This window comes from Lissotriton vulgaris, chromosome 3_1, assembly GCF_964263255.1.
Source record: "Lissotriton vulgaris chromosome 3_1, aLisVul1.2, whole genome shotgun sequence".
Classification (NCBI taxonomy): domain Eukaryota; kingdom Metazoa; phylum Chordata; class Amphibia; order Caudata; family Salamandridae; genus Lissotriton; species Lissotriton vulgaris.
In genome coordinates this window covers 1167698391-1167724868 of record NC_141689.1, presented here as the reverse complement: position 1 = coordinate 1167724868, position 26478 = coordinate 1167698391, and the positions used below count along the sequence as shown (strand labels likewise).

Below are 26478 nucleotides of genomic sequence, written 5' to 3'. Positions count from 1 at the left end.
ATGGCACAGGATGACAGCGATGGCGATATAGAGGCCCTTGAGGCAGGTCTTTTCCGCTCTATCCTAGGGAAGCTCCCGGAGTTCACAGTCAAGCTGGACCACACACATAGGTAGGCCAACGCAGCACAGCGCCTGCGCCTCCAGCAGACATCTTGACCTGTGTTCACAATTATCAATTAAAGGAGAGAATCCTCCGTGAGTCTTGACGAAATCCAAACCTCATGTTTCGAGGCCAGACACCCACTTTATTCCAGGACTTGGTTGCTTCTACGCTGCTTAAACGCATGTCTTTTCGTCCGATTACACTTCACTTACGTGACCGGCATAAAATATTCCTGGGGGCACCCATTCCAATTGATTATTTACTACAAGGGAGAACTGAGACAAATTGGCTCACTACAAGTAGACTACAAACTCCTGGGCATCAATGAACCTGCAACTGACAAATCGAACCAGAACTCATGACCCCGCAGATGCCGAAATGGCCATGGCTGGACCATCATTAAACCCCTGAGGTCTACGGTGGGCCCTCACCCGGACACCGTGGCCAAGGAGCGGCAGGCAGTGCTGTCATCCCTCGCTGGAGCATCTTTAGAATTAGGCAGACTCTTTCCATTTGCATGATTCTTTGCAGGTACACCCTCGCCTCTAGCCAATGGTGTTGATTATTCACTAGGGGCCTTCTGGTGAGATAGGGGAGCTGCAGGCCTTGAGTACCCTTTCCTCCTTTTTCTAAGAGCAGGTCGCTCTGGACATTGTCATGGACTTTGACTTTTTTATTTTTTCATGTTTTTGTTTCTTTTGGGGTTTTGTTTCGCATATTGTTGGGATCTCCTCCCTCCTGCTGAATATTTATCGCACGCAAGCAGGTCGACTATGTGTGCATGTTATCAGTGCTTCCCTTGAGGTGTTGTGACTCTAATGATCCCCCATACATAGTATAGATGAGTGTTAGGATTCTTGCACTAAATGTGAAAGGGCTTAACAACCCTGTTAAGCGTAGGGCTATCCTGTCTTATTAGGAGAAGTCTGGGGCATATATTTGCTTATTGCAGGAGACCCATTTAAAGCCCAGTGACACTCACAGAATGCGTTCCAAGGTTTTCCCACACCAGTTCTACTCCTCCCTTCCCACCAAAAAGGCCGGAGTGGCCATCATACTTACGCATTCCTTTCCCAGGAGGGTGGGAGCCAGAGTGATGGAGGTTAACGTGCGGCTCTTGGCACACTCGGTGATCGTAGGGGAGCACACCCTAACACTGTCCACGATATACGCACCTAAGAAGGGACAGGAGACGTTTCTACATAAAACAATAGGTGACTTGACCTCCTCATCCATCTGTCAAATTCTCCTTGGGGGCAACTTGAATATTGTATTCGTTGGTCAGCTCAACCACTCTGGACTACATCTTTTACTCTCATGCCTGAGGGACTTACGCAAGACTCGACTTCTTCCTCCTGTCCTACTTCCTCCTCCCACTGGTGAAATCCTCAGTCATTGAACATCAGGCTCTTTCGGATCACACGACCCTGACCACGACCCTATTGTTTCCCCCAATAATTAGACCACCATACTCCCAGAAACTTTTAGATACACTCTTACACTGCCTTGAAGTAGTCACACGCTTCACAAAAAAGTTAGAGAATTTCTTAGCTATAATCGACACACATGATACCTCCATTGTATCCGTTTGGGAAGCGCTCAAATTAGTAGCCTGGGGTGATCTCATAGCTACCTCTGCCACAGACAATCAGGCCCATAAGAGAAAAGGGACAAACCTTCCGAACAGGTGTTACAATTGGAGGGGATACATAAAAGGACAGGTGACCCTCGAATTTGGCAGAAATTGAAAGCGGCAAGGGCACATTCAGCCAGTCTTGACCTTGATTGGGCGGAATATGCTGTGCTTCAGCTGAAACATGCATTTCATGTTGGGGGTAATAATGTGGCTGTTTATTGGCCCTTAAATTGCATGCCCAGAGACAGGCAGCGACAGTTCCACTCATTCTGACTGACGAAGGAGACGAGCATACACTGGGCGAGGACATAGCAAACGCATTCCGTGACTTCAATGCCACCTTGTACTCCGCACAGCCCTTACCCTTAGGTACTGCCAGGACGTAACACTCTAACAGCAGACCAGGCAGTGGCCCTGGATAGTCCCATCAGGCCTGAAGAAGTCATCTCAGCAATTTCCCGGCTTAAACTCCTCAAATCCCCCGGGCCGGATGGATTCACCGCCCCTTTTTTATAGAACTTTCTGCCCCTTCCTGGCCCCAATAATAACATAACTTTTTAAGTCTATTGATGAATCCAGGGAATTGCCACCTAGCATGCTTCTGGCGTCAGTAGCGGTATTGCCCAAGCCCAGCAAGGATAGCAGGTATTGCACCTCGTACAGGCCGATATCTCTCCTAAACATTGACTTCAAGATTTTTACTGGGATCCTCGCAGCTAGACTGAGGCCCATGATGTCGGGCATGATAAACCCGGATCAGCCGGCTTTGTGGTGAACAGACAGTGTAGCGACAATACCAGATGGCTCCTACACCTCCTCAATAAGTCACACTGGCAGTCCGAGGACCGTATCTTCTAATCAATAGACGCCGAGAAGGTGTTTGACAGGGTCCACTGGCTCTTCTTGGAGACTATCTTGGAAAAGTTTGGGTTTGGTTGCCGCTTTTGCCAGTGGGTCTTCAGCGATCCCTCAGCCACAGTTAAGAGAGAATGGCTTCACCTCCGCACCCTTTAACATCACCAGGGGCACATTGCAGGGCTGCCTGCTCTCCCCCTTACTGTTCGCTCTTCACATGGAGCCACTAGCTCAGAAGATACTGGAGAATTGGCTGATTCAGGGAATCCTCTTTGGAGGAGAGCGTCATACCATTAGCCTTCATGCAGACGACGTAGTTTCAATGCTCAAGTCCGCCCTACCTCTGTCCCGGGATCCTTTGCCGAAATGGAGTCAATGTAGCAAAGTCACAAGCGCTAAGCTTCCCACTGAAGCAAACTACTATCTCAGCCCTTGCTCGGGTGGGCCCAATCCAATGGGATTAAAAGGTTATGCACTACCTGGGCAGTCTTCTGTCCCTCTCCATAGCTGAAACAAAATCCCTCAATTATTCTCCGCAGCTGCGGCAGGCAAGACAAGACCTCCAACAATGACGTCCTTTTAACCTATCGTGGCTGGGAAGAATAGCGGCCCTCAAAATGAGCATACTCCCCAAAATTCCATATCTCCTCCAAACCCTTCCGGTAGAACCACCTCCGGGTACCTTAAGGCAACTCCAATCTGAAATTGTCTCCTTCATTTGAGCGGACAAGAGACCATGAGTGAACAGAGACCTGAGCTACAGGCCTCATGAAGAGGGGGGTTTGGAGATCCCTGATCTTACCCACTACTACAAAGCGACACAACTGCGGGCTCTACTAGAGTGAGCCCAACCAGAGTCTGACAAGTGCTGGCTCTTCATGGAGCAAGCGGTTGCGAAGAAGGCTCTTTGGAAGATCCCTTTACTCCGCAAATCTTACAGACCTCTGGGATTATATGGCTCTCCTGTGGCATGTACCATACTGAAAGCTTGGGACGCGACAGCCACCCGCAACGGTTTGACAACTTTTCTCTCGTCCCTCACTCCCATTACAGAGAACCAGGATTTCTCCCCAGGCCTTAATTGGGATGAGTTTAGCCATTGGGATGCAGCAGTAGGTCGGACTGTAAGGTATTTTTTTATATGGATGGTCTCCGTTCCTTTGAGGATTTTAGGTCTGATTTACATATGCCTGAAGCAGAGCGTTACCATTATTTGCAAATACGACATTGCGTAATGCAACCCTAAATCCGCCCAGGAGCGTAAAGGCTCCTTACTAAGTATGAGCACTGGCTGCTCTCCAAACAGTCCTCAAAGCGAATCATCATAGAACTCTACCATATTTTGCACCCTGCTGAGCAGCCAGCCAAATCGGCAGGTCAAAGACGATGGGAGGTGGAGCTGACCTGGAGGTGGAGCGGACTCTGACCTCAAAGAAATGGACGGATATCCACTATTGAGTCCGGCACTCAGCATGTAATATAAATAGCATTGAAATGGCCTCTAAGGTCATGTCATGGTGGTACCTTATACCCTCCCGACTTCACAAGCATGACCCTGATCACTCTCCTATTTGCTGTAGGGGGTGTGACTCTGAAGGCACACTCTTGCATCTGTTATGTGAATGCCCTGTGCATGCTATTTATTGGACACAAGTGCTGGGCGAGATTGACATTCGCTTTGACACCACACGTATTTGGTCCTGGGGGTGTCTTACAGACTTACCTATGCCAGTATGTCTTGCAGAGGTAGACAAATAGGCATAGCTCTGGGGGCGGCACTGCAAAATATATTGTCCCACTGGGGCACAGATAACTTAACAAACTTACAAGGATGGCTGCACCAATTATGGTATGTCCTTGGCCTGGAACGCATTACCACTTCGCTTCAGGGGGATAGGGCGTCCTTTGCAGATGCATGGCGCCCCTTTGTTTCCCTTCTGTGCACTGAATTCCGGGAGCTGTCCTGCCGTAGATACTTACGGCTGCTTTGACTTCCCAAACTGGGTCACAGCACAAATTGAACATTACCTCCATGTACTATGGAGCGCTAGGCCTGCTTTTCACATTGCTGCTCTGGCATTTAGAACGGGGAGGGTTGAGGGTGATAGGGAGGGATAGGGAGGGAGGGGGGACGTTTCCTATTTTATGTTGTATTGATGCTCTGCAACACAACAGGACAGCTACCGGCCTGTAACTTAGGCCCTATGTCTGACAGCTTCTGATAACATTCAACATATTCACTGGCCCTGTTGTTCCACAAATACAATGCTGGCAGACTACTTAGACTGAAGTCAAGTCAGAAACCTTGAACCACAATGGGTTTTCAGAGTACCACAGGAGGGAGGATGTGGTGTTACGGCAGAGCTGCTGACTTTGGAACTGGAGAAGCAGGTTCAAACCTCTTAGTTCATGTATAGGATAGTCTGAGGCCAGAACAACTCTTATTTAATATACCTGATTAATAAGAATGTGATAGGGAATAGCAACATTTATGTAAAGACTAGATTGCTTAATAGTAGTCTCAAATTCTTCTAGTCCAAGCTTCTTTATCATAGTCTTTACACCCTACCAAACATCTTACCACCTAGAGCTTCGCTTTGACTGGAATGCTTCTATAATTGGCCATCTTCTCTTTTAGCAAATTTATTAGGTGTGCAAAAAAATTATCTTCTACAGATTTTTAGTGTTTATAAATGCAAGCTATTTTCTCTGAGTTGGAATCCACCTCATTAGTAAGGCCTGTGACGAGAAAGATTATGACAGTGGGTAATGAAGATAACCTGTAAGGTACTGATTATGTGTCTGGCAGAGCAGAATTCTCATTTGGAAATCAGATCTGCCCTATCACAACTGGAACAGGTTTCTAACAAACCGTTTTCCTGGGTGCTGGAACACCAGATCTTGTTTTCCTGGATGAAATTTCTAACTGGAAAAATTGCATGAAGCTTTGGCGGCAACAGTTATTTCCCATTCCAAAAGGTGTGACTCATCATAGGTCAGTACAGTTGTTGAGATCAAGTGCTACTTAGCCTAGTAGTTGCTGTGAGCCATTGAAGGATCGGGTAACATTTAGGCCTGTGCCTAATCTTCATTAGTTGAGTGAAATCCTAAGTAATTTATACATTTCGCATTATGTAAAATGTGCAAAAAGCTCACCGTTTCACATAATGTAGTTTTTACTTATTTTCACCTGTTTGATGCTGGTTTGAATAGAGGTTGTCTAGCAGGGAGGCATTTCATCCATGAACTAGTCAATTTCTACATGAGTCAATCTCCGTCTGTCTACACATTTTGTAACTTTTCAGTTCTGGGTATGCCCACAGTCATCACCTATCACCTGGAGGAGTCATCTGAGGTGCAGACTGTGTAATTAAGCAATTATTTTTCTGAAACTTTGCATAACTTTGCGGTAAAATAAGTTGTGAACATTCACCACAACCCTAGTAATTACAAGTATCTGAGCCAAATACTCATTGCAGTAGCAGAATGGAAGACACATTAAAATCCATATTTTAATCAAGTGTATAGCGTTACTTGCAACATACCAGGTTCACAAATATTATGACACCCATGAGGTAGAAGACAACTATGTAATCACAATGCAGTAGGGGGATAGTCAAATATAAAGCCAATACGTTGGGATCTCAAAGGTAGTGGAAAATGTAACTGTGTGTAAATTAAAGAAACACCAGCTGCGCACAAATCCACTTTTTTAAGTCAAATTTCCTATGCTGACAAGACATCATGGCAAATGTTGTGAAAAGAAGCACATATCACATAAATTAAGCACCCCTTCCTTTACCATCCTTTGTCACATAAAATTTAGTTTGAAGCAGATCTTCCTGAGGTACCAATGGAGTTTTTTCCAGCTAGCTGTTCAGCTGTTCTGCATGTCCCCATTTTGTATGGGAGTGCACCCAGTTAAACACCCGCAGCTCCCAGAGCGATGGGAAATGCCATGACTCTACTGAAAAAGAGAAAAAGACATGTGCCGCAGACCCCTCCTGTTTTCCTCCAAAATCCATAGACAAAAACTAATTGCGAATCTAGCTAATTAGTGCAACATTTATTTGGACTAGCACAGCTTGCAGGTGTGTAGAAAGAGTCCTCCTCCCATCTCACTAGCTGAAAATATGGTAATATAGACTTTTTCCAAGATAATATGGCGCCTATTCAGGATGGCAACCCACTACAAGATGAAGGGCCTGATTAGCATTTGCATAAGGATAGGTAACACCTATTGCTGAGAAGATCATTTAATAACCGATTTGAGGGCAGAATTGCATGGCAGCCAGTATGATTGATAGCGATTGTAAAGCTTATGTGATTATGTGACACAACACATGTTGTTTAAACAATTTCTGTTCGATATGATATAATATGTAGCAAAATGCGCTCAACAAAAATATACATCATTTTTCATATGTCACATCCTAAGAGCTAGTTAGTACAAGGGATTAGTACTGCACACTACACTGCAGTAGGGGTTATAATGTATTTCATTGCATGGCGTGTTGCAGGTAATAGTAGGTAAAAAACATACAAGGTAGCAAGAGTACACCTGGGGCCTTATTGCACAAAGTGCCCCGTGGGTGCAACAGGCGTTTGCGCGCCAAGGCACTTTGGTATTACAGAAGGGACTGCACATGCTTGCGCCACCCTTTCTGTAGCACAGTCAGCGCTGGTGTATTTATAGCGCTGTCATCAGAGGGTGTACCCTCATTTGCATAGGGACATGGACCGATCCAAACAAGGGCATCTCTTTGCCTCTATGCCTTACTACAGACGCGGGTGCAAAGAGAAAGAAGCACTCAGAAGGTGTACTGAGAGTGATTCACAAAAATATAGCACACAGTCAGTGCACCCCCTGAAGGCAGACCTCTGGAGGGAGTCAAGGGGGCCCTACATACCCCCCATACATTCCCTGCAGTCACTCACTATACCAACCTGCAAGGGACTCTCTCTCCCCTCGTAAAAGTGCAAGTGGCTTGCGACCTGCACAGTGAAAAATGGAACGGCTGCTTCAAAGGTGCTCAATATTTCCCTTTAATGTGCTGCCCTGGGGGCAGCTGTGCTGGAGGCAGTGCTTTATGCTAAAATATGGCACACGTTTCTTGTTTGCGCAAGTACACCCTGGCGCAAACAAAGAAAATGTACCATATTCATATTACGGCCCCAGGTTGACTGGCAACACTGAAAAATGATAAATTATAGCTGTGGTTTTAGATTAATCTGTGGCAAACAGCCTGGAGAGACTGATGTATATTTCCTGGAACAGGTGGGTTTTTGGGGCTATACAACATCCCAGTGAAATCCCTAAATAAATTACATCTTCCTGTGGCATTATCCATGCTTGATCTTTCTAGGATGTCGATACAGCCGCAGGTCACAAACCTATAACGGTTATCTCTTTCTGATACAGGAACACCACTTCTGAGTAATCAATTTTGCGTTCCTTGCTTCCTGGCAGCGGCTCCACCGCTAAGTCGGAGGAGCTTCACCCATCTGCTCTGCCAGCAGTTTAAAAAGAAAAACGAAAATGATAATAATAAATATTATTTCATTTTCCTTCCTGCCTAGGTGGGGGACCGGGGTGGGCGGGGCTGGGCTGGCAAGAGCAAAGGCCGTAGGAGGAGTGTTAAGCACACTCTAAAGTGTGCAGGATGGTTTGGCTGGCCCTCTTGGGCCAACCAAACAGTCCTCCGCACTTTGCAATTTCCCCACCAATCTGCATTACACAGACTGGCGGGGAACATGCATGGCCTCCCTGTTCCTATCTGAGCACCAAGCCATGACCTTCAGATCAATAACAATGCTGCAGTGCAGCGATGTGGTTTTCCAGGGGATTCTGGAAGGCTGTGTGCTTCCTTTTACGGCACTGAGAAGATGACGGAGGAGAGGCGGCGGCCGGTGGCACCCAGGTAATTTTATTTGATTTTTTATTCCTCCCTGCTCCCTTATCGCCCACCCCCCCGTTCAGTAGCAGCCGTCACTGCTGCTTTTTAACAAATCTTTGTTCAACTGGAAGGAAACCCAATTCACAGTTCCATGACATCCTTGGTTTAAAAGTTTAAGTCTTACACCTGTGGGCTTGGGTTACATCATGGTTGTCATAAGACAGCAAATTTGTTCAGTCCTGAATGGGTCTTATCGACCAAAGGATTCAGGCTCTTTGGGCTTTTACACCTATCTCTAGGGTAGCTTCTCCTTACCAAGTGGGCCTTTCAAACTAGGTTAGTAGCTAGTCTTTCCTAACTGGGTAGTATTTCTACTAGTGTAGGAGCTGTATGAATGCCCATTTCTTACTCTCTTCCCCAAGAAAGTACATAATGCATAGCTGCTTACAAAAACTATAAATACCCAACTAAATGACATTGTTTGTGACATCAGCATTGTAAACCAATTTACTTATGCATGACAAAGTTAGTAATATTGTGGGATTTATATAATGTGAAGAGCAATCTGTGTGCATATATCTAAAACAAATGACAAAAAACCTGTATTCAGATTCTCACACCTAGCATGACAATCACTGGATAAAGAGCTTGACAGTCGGTAACCCCATTGCAGGAACATTATGACAATTGACATTTCCTTTTGTCAGATGTATCATTCCCGTTCAAAAACAAGGGATGTGCTGAAGGAGAATCCACTTTGCGAAGCAACTTCCTTAAAGCATATCAGACCTTCATCCCTCAACATTTTTTTTAAGAAGCAGCAAAATGATGTCCATTTAAAGCACACGTCTTCTGTTTTTAAAAAAATAGGTTTCATCTGGACCAATTTCTACTGCCCCCAATGCTTCTGCCACGACTCACTAAGGGGAAAGTATACCCCTTGCAAATCAGTTACCACCCAACTCAGGGTTTGGTAATTCATCACACCTCTTTCATGATCTTAACTATTTCCATTGCAGAAAGAATTGTAAAAGCCCTTTTGAGTTTGCAAATCCTCTGATTATAGGCCCAGATGTACTAAGATTAGATTCAGAAAAACTAGTTGCACCGACATTCTGTGAACCCAGTCAAATTTTGGATACTGACTTATGCACTAATAGGCCACTTTGCAAGATTCCTGTATAAAGTGGTTCAAGAAAGATCCAACCTACCTCATTAATATTAATGACATAGGTTACAAATTGTGACTCAATCCATTTGGTAGTACTTCTAAATCCCAATTTAGGTGTTGGTAAAAGTTTACATACTCCTAAAACATGAAACATGATTAATAGATAGGGAAAATCTTGTTTGCAGTTGCCAATCCAGCTAATGTGACATCACAAAATAGGTTAGTTTGTCTGGCGTTTTGCGAATCGGAAGGTGTGTTTGACAACAATAGATATTTGTACATCTAGGAACTAGTTTCTGATTTAAGGTTTTGAAGTCTTCTTGACAACTGTGTGATACACAGTGTAACAATTGTAATTTACTATACACAACATTTCAAATATTGAATACATACATTTTGTGTAGTTTGCAAAACAGTCTGTAATATTCATACATTTAATCAGTGACACAAAACCAAATGCATACCAACCATGTAATACAAGAATGATTGTCTGTAAATGTTGTCCATGATAACCTGCAACTCCTCTACAAGTCACTTCAGTACTTTGGGTATTAGCCCTTTACAATATCCATACCATACCACAGTTTCTGTTCTTGCCAACCTTCCATCCATCTCAAACCCTAAAACCAGGACCAACATACCCCTTTGCAATAGCTATCTTATCAAAGAACACTTTTACGCCGCCGGTGCGTCACTTTTTGTGACGCACCAGCAGCGTAAAAAATGTGCCTTGTTGCACCATATTTGCAAAGTGACGCATCTAGGTAGATGCGTCACTTTGTAAACCCCTGCGCTACTTTATACCTGCGCCAGGTATAATGTATGCAGGGGGGTGTTCTGGCGCAAGAAAAAGTCATAGAAGTGACGCATTGAAATCTATAAGATTTCACAGTGCCACTTCTAGGACGCAAATGCGTCAATTTCTTACGCCTGCCTCACAGCAGGCATAAGACTGATGCAGGCCCTTTCACATGCGGCTTGCCCCATGTGAAAGGACACATTGCTGGAGTTGCGTCACTTTTGTGACACACCCCAGCAATGCGTCACTTTTGCGCCATACAGATACGTCAAAAATACTGACGTATCTGTAACTCCTTGCGCAATGATGCGTCATACTGTAAATATGACGCATCATTGGTGTTGCAAGGAGGGCGCAATGAAAAGTGATGCATCGCTGTTTTCACGCAGCGATGCGTCACTTTTCATAAATGAGGCCCTAGAAATACATGGCCCTCAAAAACAAATTCATATAGCGCAGTGCAAGAAGTGGAACTAAGACATGCATAAGAGTCATTTTAGCATGCAAACCTTTTGCACATGTTAACTATGGGAAACAACCGTTACAACGCAGATATTACAGCGCACACCATTACAACGCAGGATCCTTTACAACGCATGCCTTTACAACGCATGATATTACATAGCAGATGCTATTACAACGCATGCCATTACAACGTAAGTATAGGTAAGTATATCATTTTATTTAATCTTTTTTTTAATTTCAAAAATAATAAAAATTAATTAATTAAAGTAATTTTATATATATAGTTTGGGTTTTGGGGTACAGGGGTATTTTTAGGGTTCAGGGTTGGGTTTGGGTTTTGGGGTACAGGGGTATTTTTAGGGTTCAGGGCTGGATTTGGGTTTTGGGGTACAGGGGTATTTTTAGGTTTCAGGGTTGGGTTTGGGTTTTTGGGTCCAGGGGTATTTTTAGGTTTCAGGGCTGGGTTTGGGTTTGGGGTACAGGGGTATTTTTAGGTTTCAGGGCTGGGTTTGAGTTTTGGGGTACAGGGGTATTTTTAGGTTTCAGGGCTGGGTTTGGGTTTTGGGGTACAGGGGTACAGGAGTATTTTTAGGTTTCAGGGTTGGGTTTGGGTTTTGGGGTACAGGGGTATTTTTAGGTTTCAGGGCTGGGTTTGGGTTTTGGGGTACAGGGGTATTTTTAGGTTTCAGGGTTGGGTTTGGGTTTTGGGGTACAGGGGTATTTTTAGGTTTCAGGGCTGGGTTTGGTTATGGGGTACAGGGGTATTTTTAGGTTTCAGGGTTGGGTTTGGGTTTTGGGGTACAGGGGTATTTTTAGGTTTCAGGGTTGGGTTTGGGTTATGGGGTACAGTGGTATTTTTAGGTTTCAGGGTTGGGTTTGGGTTATGGGGTACAGGGGTATTTTTAGGTTTCAGGGCTGGGTTTGGGTTTTGGGGTACAGGGGTATTTTTAGGTTTCAGGGTTGGGTTTGGGTTTTGGGGTACAGGGGTATTTTTAGGGTTTAGTTTTAAAATAAATCATTTAAATTAATTAAAAAAATAATTTTAATAATTGTATTATTTATTAATAATAGTTCTTTATTAATAATAGTTCTTTTAAAAATAAACTTAAAGTAATATATGTACAAAATAATTATTTAAAAATAATTTAATTTATTAAATTAATTACATTTTAATTAATTACATTTTTAAAAAAAATAATATACTTACCTATACTTACGTTGTAATGGCATGCGTTGTAATAGCATCTGCTATGTAATGTCATGCGTTGTAAAGGCATTCGTTGTAAATGCATCTGCGTTGTAAAAAATGTGTTGTAACGGTGTGCGTTGTAAAAGTTTGCGTTGTAACGCCATACATCCGTTAACTATATAGAGCCCCGGAAATTAAAAATACAAAGGGCCTCATTTATGAGAAATGATGCATCGCTGCGTGAAAGCAGTGATGTGTCACTTCTCAGTGCGCACTCCTTGTGTCATGATTGATGCGTCATATTTATAATAGGAGTTACAGATACATCAGTATTTCTGACGTATCTGTAGGCGGAAAAGTGGCGCATTAAATCTCAACAGCAAATGATTACAATAATTCTGGTTTATTTACAAAAAATATGTAGAATTGGTTTATAGAATGTTAACGGCTCCTCAAGAAGGGATTCTATTATACTTGTAAGACTTGTAAGACTTCATATTCTAGCTTCCCGCATGCAACAAATCCTGCATTGTAAAGTAGGTCAGCGAAGAAGTGAGGTAGCATAATTCTATAGCATTTCATTAAAAAATGACAGATGATTAAAACAGTCAGCCAATTTTTACCAGTTAAAAATAGTATGGTCTGGGCCTGCTGCAGCCGTATGGGTTTATGAAAACCCACTGAACTGCCAATGAGAACATTTTATTTAATTTGATTTGTAGCCTGAAACTGAATATCGACATCTAATTTTGTCTATTGTAGAAGCTGATAATCTAACTGAACTAGTGTTTTAGAATTTTTTTAAAAGCAATAAACTGTATTTGGTTCCCTCTTCCTCTTGTTATAGTTATACTGCATAACACTGAGGAGAACTACACCTAAAATTATTTAGCATATGGTATTGCTAACTAACTACCAATATGGATTTCCCACACAAATATTATCGAAGGCCCTGACATTAGTCATTTCTGAGTGAGGCTATTTGATTACATTACAGTTTGCATTGTTGGAATTTTTTGGAAAGCAATGTTTAAATCGCTCCTTTTGCTAAAATACATTTATTCGCTTTGTCAAAATGGCTCAGTGAGTTAAACGCTATATGCTGAAGAGTGTGCCAATCTGTAGGTCATGTGTTACAATCCCAATGAAACCAACTCAACCTTCCATTCTTCTGCGGTTTTTAAACGGACCACGATTAAGGTGGGTAATAGTAACACCTGTTATTTTACAGATATGGACGATTTGCGATGCAGAAAGAGTATTTACTATTATGGTGCTTCTTTCACTTTCATTTGTGGGTAAAAGACACAAATTAGCTATGCACCATCAGTTTGACCTGAATTACAAAACTGGTTAAAAAATAGTTTATGCTCGTCTTTGCCCTCCACCAATTACCATTCAGGTGCAAACTGGGCCCACTCGCATTTTGTGCACCATTATACCACCTGTTTTTGCAAATTGTAACATGACATATAAATTATGAAGTGCAAAAACAGGGTGTTTTTGCAAATGCCGCATACAGTGAGATATTATTGCCAGCTAAAATGTAATGTTCCAAATTCTCTCACTGTCAACATGCACAGAGCAATTGTGATTTAGCTCTGGATGAGAAAGCTTCCCAGGTCATATTAATGTCTGGGTTAGTTATCAGTAATTTACCAGTCCTCATTCTCTCTTTTAGGTCTACCTTCTGATCCCAGAAGAATTAATGTGCGCAAACTTCGCTTTAGGAACAATTCAAAATCACAATTTCAGCCTCATTCTCGGTTCCCTGTTATGTCTGTGAGGGCATACTAGTTGGCGTCTCCATGGAGCTAATAAGGATTAAAAACATCCCCAGAATGGTAAATATCATGCAGATCCTATATTTCCAGCTCCCATTCTGCATGTTTTCTCCCTTCTGGAGCAAAATGGGCCTAAATTCACCTACAGTTACCACCTGCTTACAACAGGTAGTAGATTTTATGAGGGTTTTTTTTTTCTGGGTCCCCGGAAAAAGAAGGAGTCAGGAATGGCTGGAAGGCACAGTTTCCTTATCTTCAGATGGGAAAAGCATTGTCCTTCCACCCACTCTGAAATATGAGTGTGGGCAGTGTCTGAGCAGGGCAGCCTCCTGCCTTCCCCAATGCTCCTAGGAAGTCTTCAGGGCCTGTATCTCTTGGCTTAGAAATATCAGTTCAGACGTTAGGGGACCCGATAACTCAGTGCCCAGAAACTCAAAAAAACCTGTTGTTGCCCAGAGCAATAATCTGCCATGGATACCACTCCGGACAGCTCTAAATGAGGTCCTTAGTGATTTTTTTTCATGGGGCAAACTTATTGCTCAAATATGAACTTTCCTTTTCAGAATAAGAATAAGAAATAATGTGTGGAATCTGTGTTATAACATTATATTTCCACACATTTTTCCTCTTCATGACCAGTCTTCACAATTTAAATTTTGACAGGTACTAACTGGGAAAATTCAACTATGGAAAAAGCTTCACTCCACTTAACGATATGCCACCACAAGATGCCACTCCACACAATGCCACTCCACTCTATGCCAATCCACTCTATGCCACTTCTCTCTACGCCACTCCACTCTATGACCCTCCGCACATCTAATTTACGATTACATAATTGGTAATCCCAAATTAGCGAATGCAAAGCCAAGGGTACCTGGGGGCATAAACCCCCACTGAAGCACCCTCAAAATTCAAATTGTGCACATGTAAAGCGCACACATGCTCTACGGGCATGTGTGTGTAGCATGGCACTTTGAATAATGCATTTTTGTGCATTTTTCAAACTTCCTCCATTGTTACCATCAGCTTCAAGTTGATGGTAGTTAGCATTTCCTTAATTCACAGTTCACATTTAGGAATGGCTTCCTATATGTGCATTAGGGATTCGCAAATCGCAATTCCCTACTTGCAATCACAATTAAGGTAATCACAAAAAAAATTGTGATTACCTAAATTGTGAATCCAAAATCTTTTCATACATGAGGAAAGGCCATTTTGTATTACCATACTGCCAAATTTTGCTATTCACACCATTGGCGAATGCAAAATGCTTTCATACATCTGGCTCTAAGCCCTTCCATTCTTTGCCCCTCCACTCTACAACACTCCACTTTATGACACCCCATTCTATACCTCACCACTCTATGACACTGCACTCCTCATCATCCACTGTACAAAACTGTATGGCACTCTTCTCCACTCTACTTATCTCCCTCTATGCCACTTCATGCCACTTTACTCTATACCACTCCACTCCATTCTACAACACAGTACTCCACACTACTTCTCTCTATGCCACCCAACTCTATCACATGCTGTGCCATTCCACTTTACAACACTCTACACCACTCTACTCCTCTCTACTTCACTCCGTCACTTTACTCCACAACCCTTCATTCCACTCTCCTCTTCCACTATCCATCCCTCCACTCCCCACCACTCCACTCTCCACTACTCTTCTCTACTCCACTCTATACCACTCTGCTCTACTCTACACCACTCTAAACTACTCTGATCTACAAGACTCTACACCATTCTACTCTACAGCGCCCCACTCGAATATACTTTGCAACACTCAGCTCCACTCTACTCTACAACACTCCACTTCACTCTACAACACTCCACTCCACTCTACTCCACTGCACTCCACATCCCTCCACTCTACCACACTTTACTTCACTGTATGCCACTCCACTGTATGCCACTCTATGCCACTAATGTTTAACCATGCTAAACAGCAGTCACGCTGATGTGCAAGCTGTCTAAAATACATTGGCAAAGCCAATAGTTCTTGAATAGGCGAGTTCTATTCACTGTGCCAGTGCTTGTTATGATTGTTCTTCATACACCCTAGGGAATGTAAAAAAACTGTTTTAATTTGGAAAGCTTAGGAAACCAATTTTAAATTAAGCAGTTCAAATGTTTTAAATACACTTACATATTATGGCAATTTTTGCACATCTCTTCTAAGACATTCACAGTAATTATAATAACATGCATTTTCTGATAAAAATAAACTTCCCCATTGCTTCAGTTCACTGCTTGTGAGAATGTTACCCTTACTGCAATACAATGCTATTAACTCATTCATCTAGCCATCATCTAGAACATTTTCCATGGTGCAAATTAATATTTAAACAAAGGCAAAGCACTATACAGAGCCTGCATTTCTGATCAAGAATTACAATGCAACAATAGGTATTGATGCCTTAAGTCTACTTGCTAAAAACGATCAATTCATTTTAAATGGTATCAAATTGTATTGCACCATCATTGTTTATTTGTAGATAGGTATCACATGGCAACAGTGACCCAAATTGCTTTTAGCAATGAATATATGGCCACTAACAATTTGTTGACGCAAAAAGTTTCAAATCAATAGCTTAAAGTTTTATTTTAATAAATGGAGAAAAGGGTAATTTGAGTGGAAAATATTTGGAAAAACACAAGGTTATGCAGCTTTTACTTTGGTATGTATGTCCTTTCTGCTGCTAGTTTCTGTTTCTGGTGAGAAAAGAGTGTTTAAATGTAAAGTGTGTTTAAGAATGCAGTATCGCTTCTTGTCTAGAGGGGCAGAGCTGAGCAAAAATATAAACACACTTAACGAAACACAGGTCCCCACTGGGCAATTTAAAAAAAATGTAGCAAAAATTGACACAGATGTTCCTGAAGTAATTTTTTCAAATTTAGAAGACATTGCCTTTTGGGGACGTGGGTTCAGGTCTCCACAGTGCGATCAAGTCCTCACAGTGTGAGTGTGTTGTCACACCCAAGTCCCCACAGGATAGCAACTCAAACCCACACACATATGCACAAACACACATATCTAAAAGCAAGCATTGGTAGAGCCAATATTTTTGATTTGTGTTAACGTCTGCAATTACAGGCATGCACAACTTGTATTTGCACTAGCACATTAAGACCACACATTTTGCCCTTGCTGATATTTTTTTAATGAAGGCAGTGTGAAAACACACACACACATATATTAATAATACTTTATTGTTTATGGTTGTTTCACAAACTTTTACAATATTTGAACAAATTCTTACAAATAGAACATGATAGAAATTGTAGGCATATTTAAATATCCGTAAAAACAGCAGCACAAATTTCCAATACAGTGCAAAGACGGTAAAACAATCAATTTAAAACTACTCTTAATCGAAATTGTTTGACCGGTTATTAAAAGGGGCAAAAATTCTTTAAATGACTGCATTCATTGGTAGATGTTATAAAAAGACATGTAAATTGCGCCTGAAGCGCAAGGGATTTATAAAAATGAAACTTTAGACTAGCATAACGGCATATCATTTCAATGAGGTATACATTCTGTATTGTAGCTTCATTTGTTACAACATTCTATTACAGATAAAACAGCAAAAAGAACCAAAACTGTAGCAGCATGTGGGTTATTGAAGGGGCAAATAGTGTAAAGCTGCTGATTTTTAAAGACGGTTTTCTATAAAAACAACTAAAAAGGAAAAGGTCCGCCTACGTTTTCAGTAAAGTGCAAATGCCTTTGGGCTGATCTATTACATAATACAGTTGTGTCTGAGAGTAACAGAGTGGGCTGTAACTGTAGCAGAATGATGTTTCAGTAAACTGTAACTGCTATACAACTGTTTGTTTTACATTGATGATCAACTCATAAACACAAAATATGTCTTCGGCATAGATTGCAGAAGACAGTATTTTAAACCCCTGTTTAATGAGTGAAAGTGGCACGGTCTCTAAAGTTAGAGCATTTAAGGATGTCAGTAAGGTGCAAAGACTATGACGCAACTAGTTGTTATATAGAGTTTGTTCTAAATAATACAAGCTAAAAATATCCTAGACTGGCGTTACAGGGGAGAGCATTTTAAAACCCTTGCTGGCTAAACTTGTTGCTGCTATGGTGACAAACCTGGAAAATAAGATGTTCAGCACTATATTGTCTGGTTTCAAAGAGGGAATGATGGACTGCCGGCAGGTACTGATGCCTGAGTGTTCCATTCTCTTCTTAGGCTGGCCCTCCAATCTTTAAGCAATGCTGGACAAGGACATACTACATGTTCGACTGATTCCTCGCTGGTTCCACAGCCCCTGCAGGTTATGATCCCACTGGGACGACCCCAATTGGCTAAATGGTTCGGAAAGGGCCACTCCCCTAACCTGAGGGTCATTAATCTATTTTTCCAATGAACAGCATAAGTGCAGGGAAAGTAAGATGCTGTGGTGGCTGGCTGGTACCCAGCAATGATTGACCAGGCATGTCGGAGTTTGGTGAGTTGTGCCCTCTCCGAGTGTAATTACAAGAGACGTGTGCTCCTCTATATACACTTTTTGAAATGTTGTTGAGTTGGTTTATGATCCCAAAGATATTTTGCTTCCAGGAGCTGCAAACAGTCTTTTAATTACAGACAATCAGCCTGGTTCATGAAAACCGAATTCTGCGAATTCTTAATTGCGATTGACAGCGAATCGCAGTTTAGAATTCGCAGACCGGCATTCATCAAAATCTGCGAGAAAATAAAGCGATTCGCACGCGGGCGCAAAAAGCATTAGCGATTTTAAAAAATCGCAGAAAAATCACTATTTCCGTCAAAATCCGTGTAGGAATTGAGATATCGCAATTTGCGAGATCGCTAAATGCGATCTCGCAATTAGCGAGATCGCAAAAACGGGAAGTCGTATTTCGAGCACAGTGATGACATCACAACCAGGAAGCAGGCAGTTCCCACCTCCATTCAGAACAGTGAGGCATATCTCGAGGCGGCATCTCACAGAGCTCCTTCCAGGACACCTCCAAACTTTCTAATCCTTCACTTTTGTGACTGCAGCAATGGCAGAGGATGCAGCACCAGGGCCCAGTGACACCGGGCGCAAGCGGAAGCTCAAATTTTCTGAGCAGGAGTTGGAGCACCTGATAGACGGAGTGGTTGAAAACCACCCAAAACTATTTGGAAAGGACTCCAGGAGGGTGCCTGAGGCGGAGAAATGCAGACTCTGGCTGGGGATCGGCGCAAAAGTCAATGCTGTGGGCGTGACACACAGGTCGATCAAGGAGCTGAAAAAGAGGTGGTACGACCTCCGAGGTCGTGCCAAGGAGAGGGTGACAGAGAGGCTGGGCGAGACCCTGGCTACTGGAGGTGGAGATCCTACAGTCCCTCCCAACACCCCCTTGGAGGACCGTGTGGAGGACACACTTGAGCAAGAGGCGTGTATAGGGGTCATCAATCTGGACTCATCCCGACCCACCCAAGACAGCCAAGGTAAGTGGCATGCGACTGCGACCCTGTCCCCTAACAATGGCCATGATCCTATAGCCTCCCATAATCATCCCAAGTCATGCAATCCATGCACATTAGGTCATGCCCAAAAGCATTGTGGGGCATGTAGTCTGCCCACAATGTACAAAAACCCCAATGCAGCCAGACATGTCCCAAAGTACGCAATGCCACAGCCAGTCAGGGAATGTCAGCCAGCATGCATGTAGCAACTGCACGTGTGACAGATACATGCAATTAATCTACGTCCACTTCCCCTCAAAGGTGGCGCTGACAACAACAGCAGCGACAGCGACAGGCTGCTCATAGATGAGGCACCAGAGGATGCAGAGGAGGTGCCAACAGCCACACATCCTGCACCATCAGGCGCTGCACCAATCCCTGCTGCCAGGGCACCACCATCTGGGCCAGCACCATCAGGCGCTGCATCAATCCCTGCTGCCAGGGCACCACCATCTGCGCCAGCACCATCAGGCGCTGCACCAATCCCTGCTGCCAGAGCACCACCATCTGCGCCAGCACCATCAGGTGCTTCACCAATCCCTGCTGCCAGAACACCACCATCTGCGCCAGCACCATCAGGCGCTGCACCATTGACAACCGCAACACCACCACCAGCGGGACCCTCTACATCTGGTGCTGCTAGTGCAGTGACACTGCGCACACCCACTGTGGCCATCCAGCACAGCAGGCATGGCAGGGATCACCAGCAGAGCGCAGCACGCAGCGGCAGGAGGGGGATGGCTGTGCGCGTGCCAGGGCTCAGCATAGAGCGCCGGATGCTGTGCATCCATCAATTGCAGGCACGACGGCAAGGGGCAATACAACTCCAGCTCCACAACATTGGCCGCAATGTCGCAAATGTGTCCGACAGGATAGAGCAGATGACAACTGCCATGGAGGCTAACACTGCGGCCATCATCTCGCAGCGCAACACCGTCCGCCGCCGCCACCGCCAGCTACTTACGCGGCTATCAGCCTACACGCGCTCAAACTATGTCATTGGGAATGCCACCTCCCAGCTCTCACGTCGGTCCCTGGCTATGCAGCAGCAGATGGTGCAATGCTGCGAGGATGTGGTACGACTGTTGGAGCAGGTCACCAGTGCCGTACTGGCACTACATCCTACTGTCCCAGCCAATGTTGGTGGGGATGACACCAGTGAGGGGACCTCCAGTGTCAGCAGCCTGTCTGCCTCACAGGTCGGTGTGCTACGCCGCAGCACCAGGCCCACTGCAGGGTCACGTGCTGTCCCAGAAGAAGAGCCAGAGAGGCGATTGGGTGCCGCGTGCCGGAGGCGCACTTGACTTTACTGTACATTGGCAGGGACATGCTGATGATAGAAGCATGTCCTGTGTATTGTTTGGAGCAGTATGGCGCAATACTGCTTGCATGTAAAGAATAGCAAAATTACATTATTATTGTGCCTTCAACAATAATATTTATTCTAGCATTGTACATCGGCCTCCTGTCATTATTTCCATTGGCATGCAATTGTGATTTGTTGGGTGAGGGGAGTGGGTGCACTAGAAACTGTTCATTGTGATGTGGTTGTGGCGTCTGTGTCCTTCAGCTGGGTTCTCCCCGCGTGCATGACGCACATGTGCAGGTGGCCGGTCGTCCCCTTCCGACTCACTGCCAGAAATCTCTACAGGTATCCGCCGCTTGGTAGCAATGTTGTGTAGTATTGCACACACAGCCAGCCTCAATGCGGCAGCACACATCAGGACTGTAGTACATGGCCCCACCAGTCTTGTGCAGTATGCAGAATCTGCTCTTTAGTAGCCCAAATGTCCTCTCAATGCAATTCCTTGTGCGTATGTGTGCTACATTGTAGCGCCGTTGCTGTGGTGTAGCAGGGTTGAGGTATGGGGTGAGGAGGTATTCACGGAGGGCGTAGCCACTGTCACCTGAATGAGAGGAGCAGAGGGTGAGTGCCTGTGCAGCGCAGCTACTTCATCGCAGTGTAACATTGTGGGCCAAGTGTACTTACCAAGTAGGTGTCCTTCACCAAAGTCTCCCCTGGCCAGTCGTGTGTGGAGGCCGCAGTGCCGGAATATGAAGGAGTCATGTGTACTCCCGGGGTACTGTGCCACTATGTCCGTGATGTATGACTTAGCATTGCACACCACCTGAATGTTGAGGGAGTGGTAGGATTTGCGATTGCGGTACATGTACTCCGTTGCAGCTGGTGGGCAGATGTGGATGTGGGTACAGTCAATGCATCCTATCACATGTGGGAAATGCGCAACATTGTAGAATTGATGCTTGGTCTCATCCAAATCCTGTTGGCTGGTGGGAAATTTGATGTGGTGGTGTAGCTGGGTCAGCATTGCGTCTAGGAAACTCCTTAGGCAGCGGAACATGGTGGGCTGGGATATCCCCCCAGCAGCCGCAACTATCCCCTGGAAGCTCCCGGAGTCCAGAAGGTGCAGGCTGCACAATACCTGGAGATGTGTGGGCACGGTATTGGTCCGCCTTGTTGGGTGCTGCATCAGGGGTCAAGGTCCTGAATTAGCTTGATGATCATTGGCCCATTCAGGCGGTACTTTGCGTATATTTGCTCTCTGGTTTGGCCCAGCAGGGTGACCCGCTGGCAGAATATCCTCTCCTGGATTCTGCGTCTCCTCCGTGCTGCTCGCTCTAGCCTTCGCCGCCTGACCACCATGTAGAGTCCTGGCATTGTGAGACTCCTAATGCTGATGCTGCTTCTCCTTAAGTGTATTTGGTCAGGCCTGCACCTGTTACTGATTGGGCAATGGATTTTCCCCAAAAAAATTCCAATGGCTTTGATGGTTACTACCTGCTTTGGGTTGTCCTTAAATTGCGCCGCGCAATCAGCGATTTAGGTTTTTTTTGCAATTTGCGATTTTTCATGAATAGCGATTGCGATTGTATTGCGATTTCGCAATTTTATTTGCAGAATCCGTGGTTTCTCGCAATTTCCGATTCGCTAATGGTCTACTGCCGGTATTCTGCGAATGTTTTTGCGATTTCGCTATTCTGTGTTTGCGATTTCGCTTTTTTCTTATAGAATACCGATTTTGTCAATTGCGCTCGCAATAGCATTTTTGCAGCTATTGCGCTCGCAATTTTGCTTCATGAATCAGGCTGAATGTGTTTGACCTCATTGGCTGTGACTAATTTCAAGCCATAGCAAAGCCTCCAAGCTGCCAGCCCTAGCCCTTCGTAACATGGTGTACAAATTGAGATAAGCACCAGCCCTTGCCACCTGCTGGTCTGAGAGGCCAAATTCGAGTTTGACCTGAGCAGGGGATGAAGATTTCAGTAATGTGAATTCTTGCTTGCAGATTTTTACAGTGAGCTTGTTCAGCAAGCTGGAGTCTTTTTCTAGGATGATTTCTTGACCATAGGTTAAGGAGGGAAGAATTTTAGCCCTCGTGACTGTCATTAATTGAGACAAGCTTGGGCCCAATAGATATTTTGCTAGTTTTGAAAACATCATTGGAATGTCATGGTTTTGGCTCCAATCTCTTGTTGTTGGATCAAAAAGGAGCTTCTGGTATCAATGTGGACCCCTAAGTATTTGTAAGACTGGTCTGTTGTGATACTTTTGCCACTATAGGACAATCCTTGATGATATTTTCACCGCCCGTACGTTACGACCTTGGTTGTGGTTAGGTTCACCTCCAGAATATTGTCAGTTGTGCAGATGCAAAATTGGTCAAGGAGTCGTTGGAGGCCCACCCTTGTGTAACTAAACAGAGCTAGTTTGTTAACGTAAAGGAGATTGCTAATCAGGTTGCCATCAATTTTTGGAGAATGACTGGTAATAACTTCAAGGGACTGCAATAAATCTTCAATAAATAAGTTAAAAAGCAGGAGGGATAACGCACATCCCTGTTTTACTCCTTGTGCTGTCCTTATTTTCCTATAGATGTGTGCTCCTTCTCCCAGTTTAATGGTGATCCATGTGTTGGTGTGGAGCTGAAAAATGGCCTCCTAGAGAGGCTAGGGCATCTGCCATTTCTGTAACTTGGCCCACAGTAGATCCCTTGGCACTCGGTCAAACGTGGCTTTGAAATTGACGAAGCAGCAGTGTATTAGAGATTTTGAAACTGCTGCTTTGTCCAGCAGGACTGATATTTCAGTTAGATTGAATAATGTCTCTGATTTAGCTACAAACCCTATTTGATTAAAAAGGAGTAACAGTTTTTATTCCATCAATGATGTGAGGTCTTCCAGAAACAGATTGGCATAATATTTAGCATCAATGTCGAGGACAGCTATCAACCAGTAGTTTTTTGTGTCTTATACCTCCTTTGTAGATCCAATGTATTATAGAGCCTCACCATGAGTGTGGTATCAGTGACGTAGTCCGACAGTAGTCAAATAATGTTGCAAACTGTTCTGCCCAAAACAAGATATCTTGTTTTTGTAGGGCCTGTGGAAGCCCTTCAGGTCTTCCATTTGTTATGACGTACACTATTCGAGTTGTAAGGGCGACCTGATCATGATTGTCATGATGATTTGGGTTCCCATTGTTGATGGAGAGCTTTATTATCTGGTATAAATGTTATCCTGATGTTATTATCCTGATTTTATTGTCCAAATGGTTATCTTCTATTTTGGGGACGGTCCTATTTGGGAGAGGGGGAGCTTGATACGGGGAACCCGTCCTGATTGGGAGTACCGTTCTTGCCTTGTTGAGTTCAGGGATAACTTTCTTCTCTGTAGCTTCAAAATAGATCATTTAAAAGGATGCCCATTCTACTTTCAAAATGTTGGCACTATCCCAGGCTTTTTGTTTATTTATTTGTCTATTCATGAGGAACCAAAACATCATTGAGCTGGAGTTCTTACAAGTATGAAGTAATTTTAACCAGAATTCCTCTGGGCATTTGTGTTTCCTTGTAGGTATTACCTGCTTGAAGGCCCTTTGGACTTGCTTATAGATGGTAAGGGTCAGCTCAACCCCCAGGCACTACTGTACTCCTCTCAATGCTGTGTTACATTTGTTTTTAAGGACCTTACTCGTAGCTGTGATAATGATAATTTTACGGGTGTTTGATCGACAAATGGGTTGGGGAAATTGTGTCAGCAATTGTTCAGTAAAGAGCATCCATGCTGTGGTTGGAGATATGTTGCTTGTACTATTTTCACCTAAAAGTACCCTGCATACAGTCATTGTGGTGTTTATGGAGAGAATTGTCTGTTTAAGCTATTTAAGTTTCTCCATGCATATTCTGCCGATTGTCGGTCTTGCTTCTGCATGGTTTGGTGAATGAATGACAAGGTTATAATCTGTGGGCAGTAGTCACTCTTCGTCAGGTGCAATATGATAATTCTCGATCAGGGAAAGCATTTTTCCATGGTAGATGGCATAATTGAGATAAGAATGGGCATACATTCGCAGAGCTTGCAGTACTTAAAGCCATTGGGTTTTCCATGGGAAAGATTCCTCATAACTCACAGGAAGATCTTGAAAAGGGTTTGTGTTTTAGCCCCTGTAAACAGGCAGGCTGCGTTGGGGTGATGGTTGATTATGTGACACAAAATTCGGGTTCATTGATTACATGTGGTCATTTTCTCTGTGTCACTCGGACTACTGTACACATTTACAAGTAGTAATAATTACTGTGATCTTGAGCTGCTGATCCTAATGCCAAAGAGCCATCCCTCCTCAAATGCTACCTGGTTGATGGCTACTTTTAACTTGAGTGAGGTGTAGATTGATAGCCCACCTTTTGGTCTGCCAAACTTGTAAATCCTGGTACCAGTTATCCTGTATTCCAGGTAGTCTTCTATGGTAGGATTGTCTTAGCCCATGTTTCCTTGAAGAGTATACCTTCATTAAAAACATGATCACATCGGAGGACTTAAGTTTCTGCATTTAATCATTAATGTTCCAGGACCACATGGATAATGACGATGTATCAACATTGACAGCTGTTTGAGAACTAATTCAATAATGACTTCTGTTGATTAATCCTGATGACAGCCAAGCCCAGTCATCCCTTGTGTGGTCTAAATCCTGCACCCTTTCAACCTTATTATTTGAGGGGACAAGACCCTCAGTATTTTTTAATATTGAGAACGTATTCTTCCTAGCAGTTTTTTCAATGTCCAATGGTTTTGCTAATATTGTAAGGTAGTCTGGGCCTTTTAAGGGGATTATATTGATGCCCCACGAGTAGATTAACTCTGTAGTAGATAGAATTTGCTTTGTGATTTCTGTCAAAGTTAATGTCACTACTGTAGGTTCTGTGATTTGGTGACCTTTAGGGGAAAGAAATTCAGTCACTGCCATGTTGCCGGACTCCAGTTTGCTCAATTCAGGTATAGACTTGAACAGTCTGAGGATGTTCCCCCTATTTAAAATGTTGTGAGGACCTTGTGAGGAATACTCCGGAATGAACAATAACCTAGAATTTTTATTCAGAGGAGCCGTATCATGGCCATGATTTCAATTTGTACCCTTGGTCATGGTAGGGGCCTGACCCCTCCTGTCTGGGTCAGTTATTGTTCCCTGCTGGTGCACCTCATGTTGGTCATAATACAAGTGATCATTTTTGATTGTTGTTTCCTTTTGTGTGTTCGGAGTGACCAGGTATTTTGTAATTGTAACACTAAAAATGTCCTCATTACAGAGTGTGGAATCGGATCACTGACATAATATCGATGACACAAATATAGACTTAACAAAATATCGAGGAAAAAATTAAGAATGCAAAAATATCGAATCCCTATCTCCAAACAGGTAAGTACAAAAATATTGAATAAAAAATATTGATGTAAAAAATATAGTTAGTCAAAATATCGATTTTTTTAATGTCTTAAAAGTAATTGAAAATTAATGAAATAATAAATATAATTAACTGAAACATACTTAAAATACTTAAATAACCTTAAAATGTATAAATAACTAATGTAAGTAAAAAAAACATACAATTTCATTTTTAATACATATATATATATATATGAACATAATGGGCCTGATTCCGATTCTGGATTTTTTTTCCATACAAATAGGATTTGTAGTTTTTTTCCATACAAATTGTACAAGTCCCTTCCAAACCGTGTAGTACGATTCGTACAGGAAAAATACATACAGATCAGCCCAATC

General features: G+C 43.4%; 1 protein-coding gene across 1 annotated transcript; it reads left to right on the top strand.

The window, feature by feature from the left end:
- LOC147727623 (uncharacterized) lies at nt 1-20698 on the top strand. The gene is made up of 2 exons (XM_086963657.1): nt 1-110; nt 19678-20698. Exons 1-2 carry the CDS (start codon nt 1-3, stop codon nt 20696-20698), a joined length of 1131 nt encoding a protein of 376 aa, XP_086819783.1.
- The last annotated feature ends 5780 nt before the right edge of the window (nt 20699-26478 follow it).

Coding starts and splice junctions, on each gene's coding strand:
- LOC147727623 (XM_086963657.1), top strand. CDS start 1: ATGGCACAGGATGACAGCGATGGCGATATAGAGGCCCTTGAGGCAGGT. Junction 111..19,677: donor AAGCTGGACCACACACATAG/GTAGGCCAACGC, acceptor CAACAACAGCAG/CGACAGCGACAGGCTGCTCA.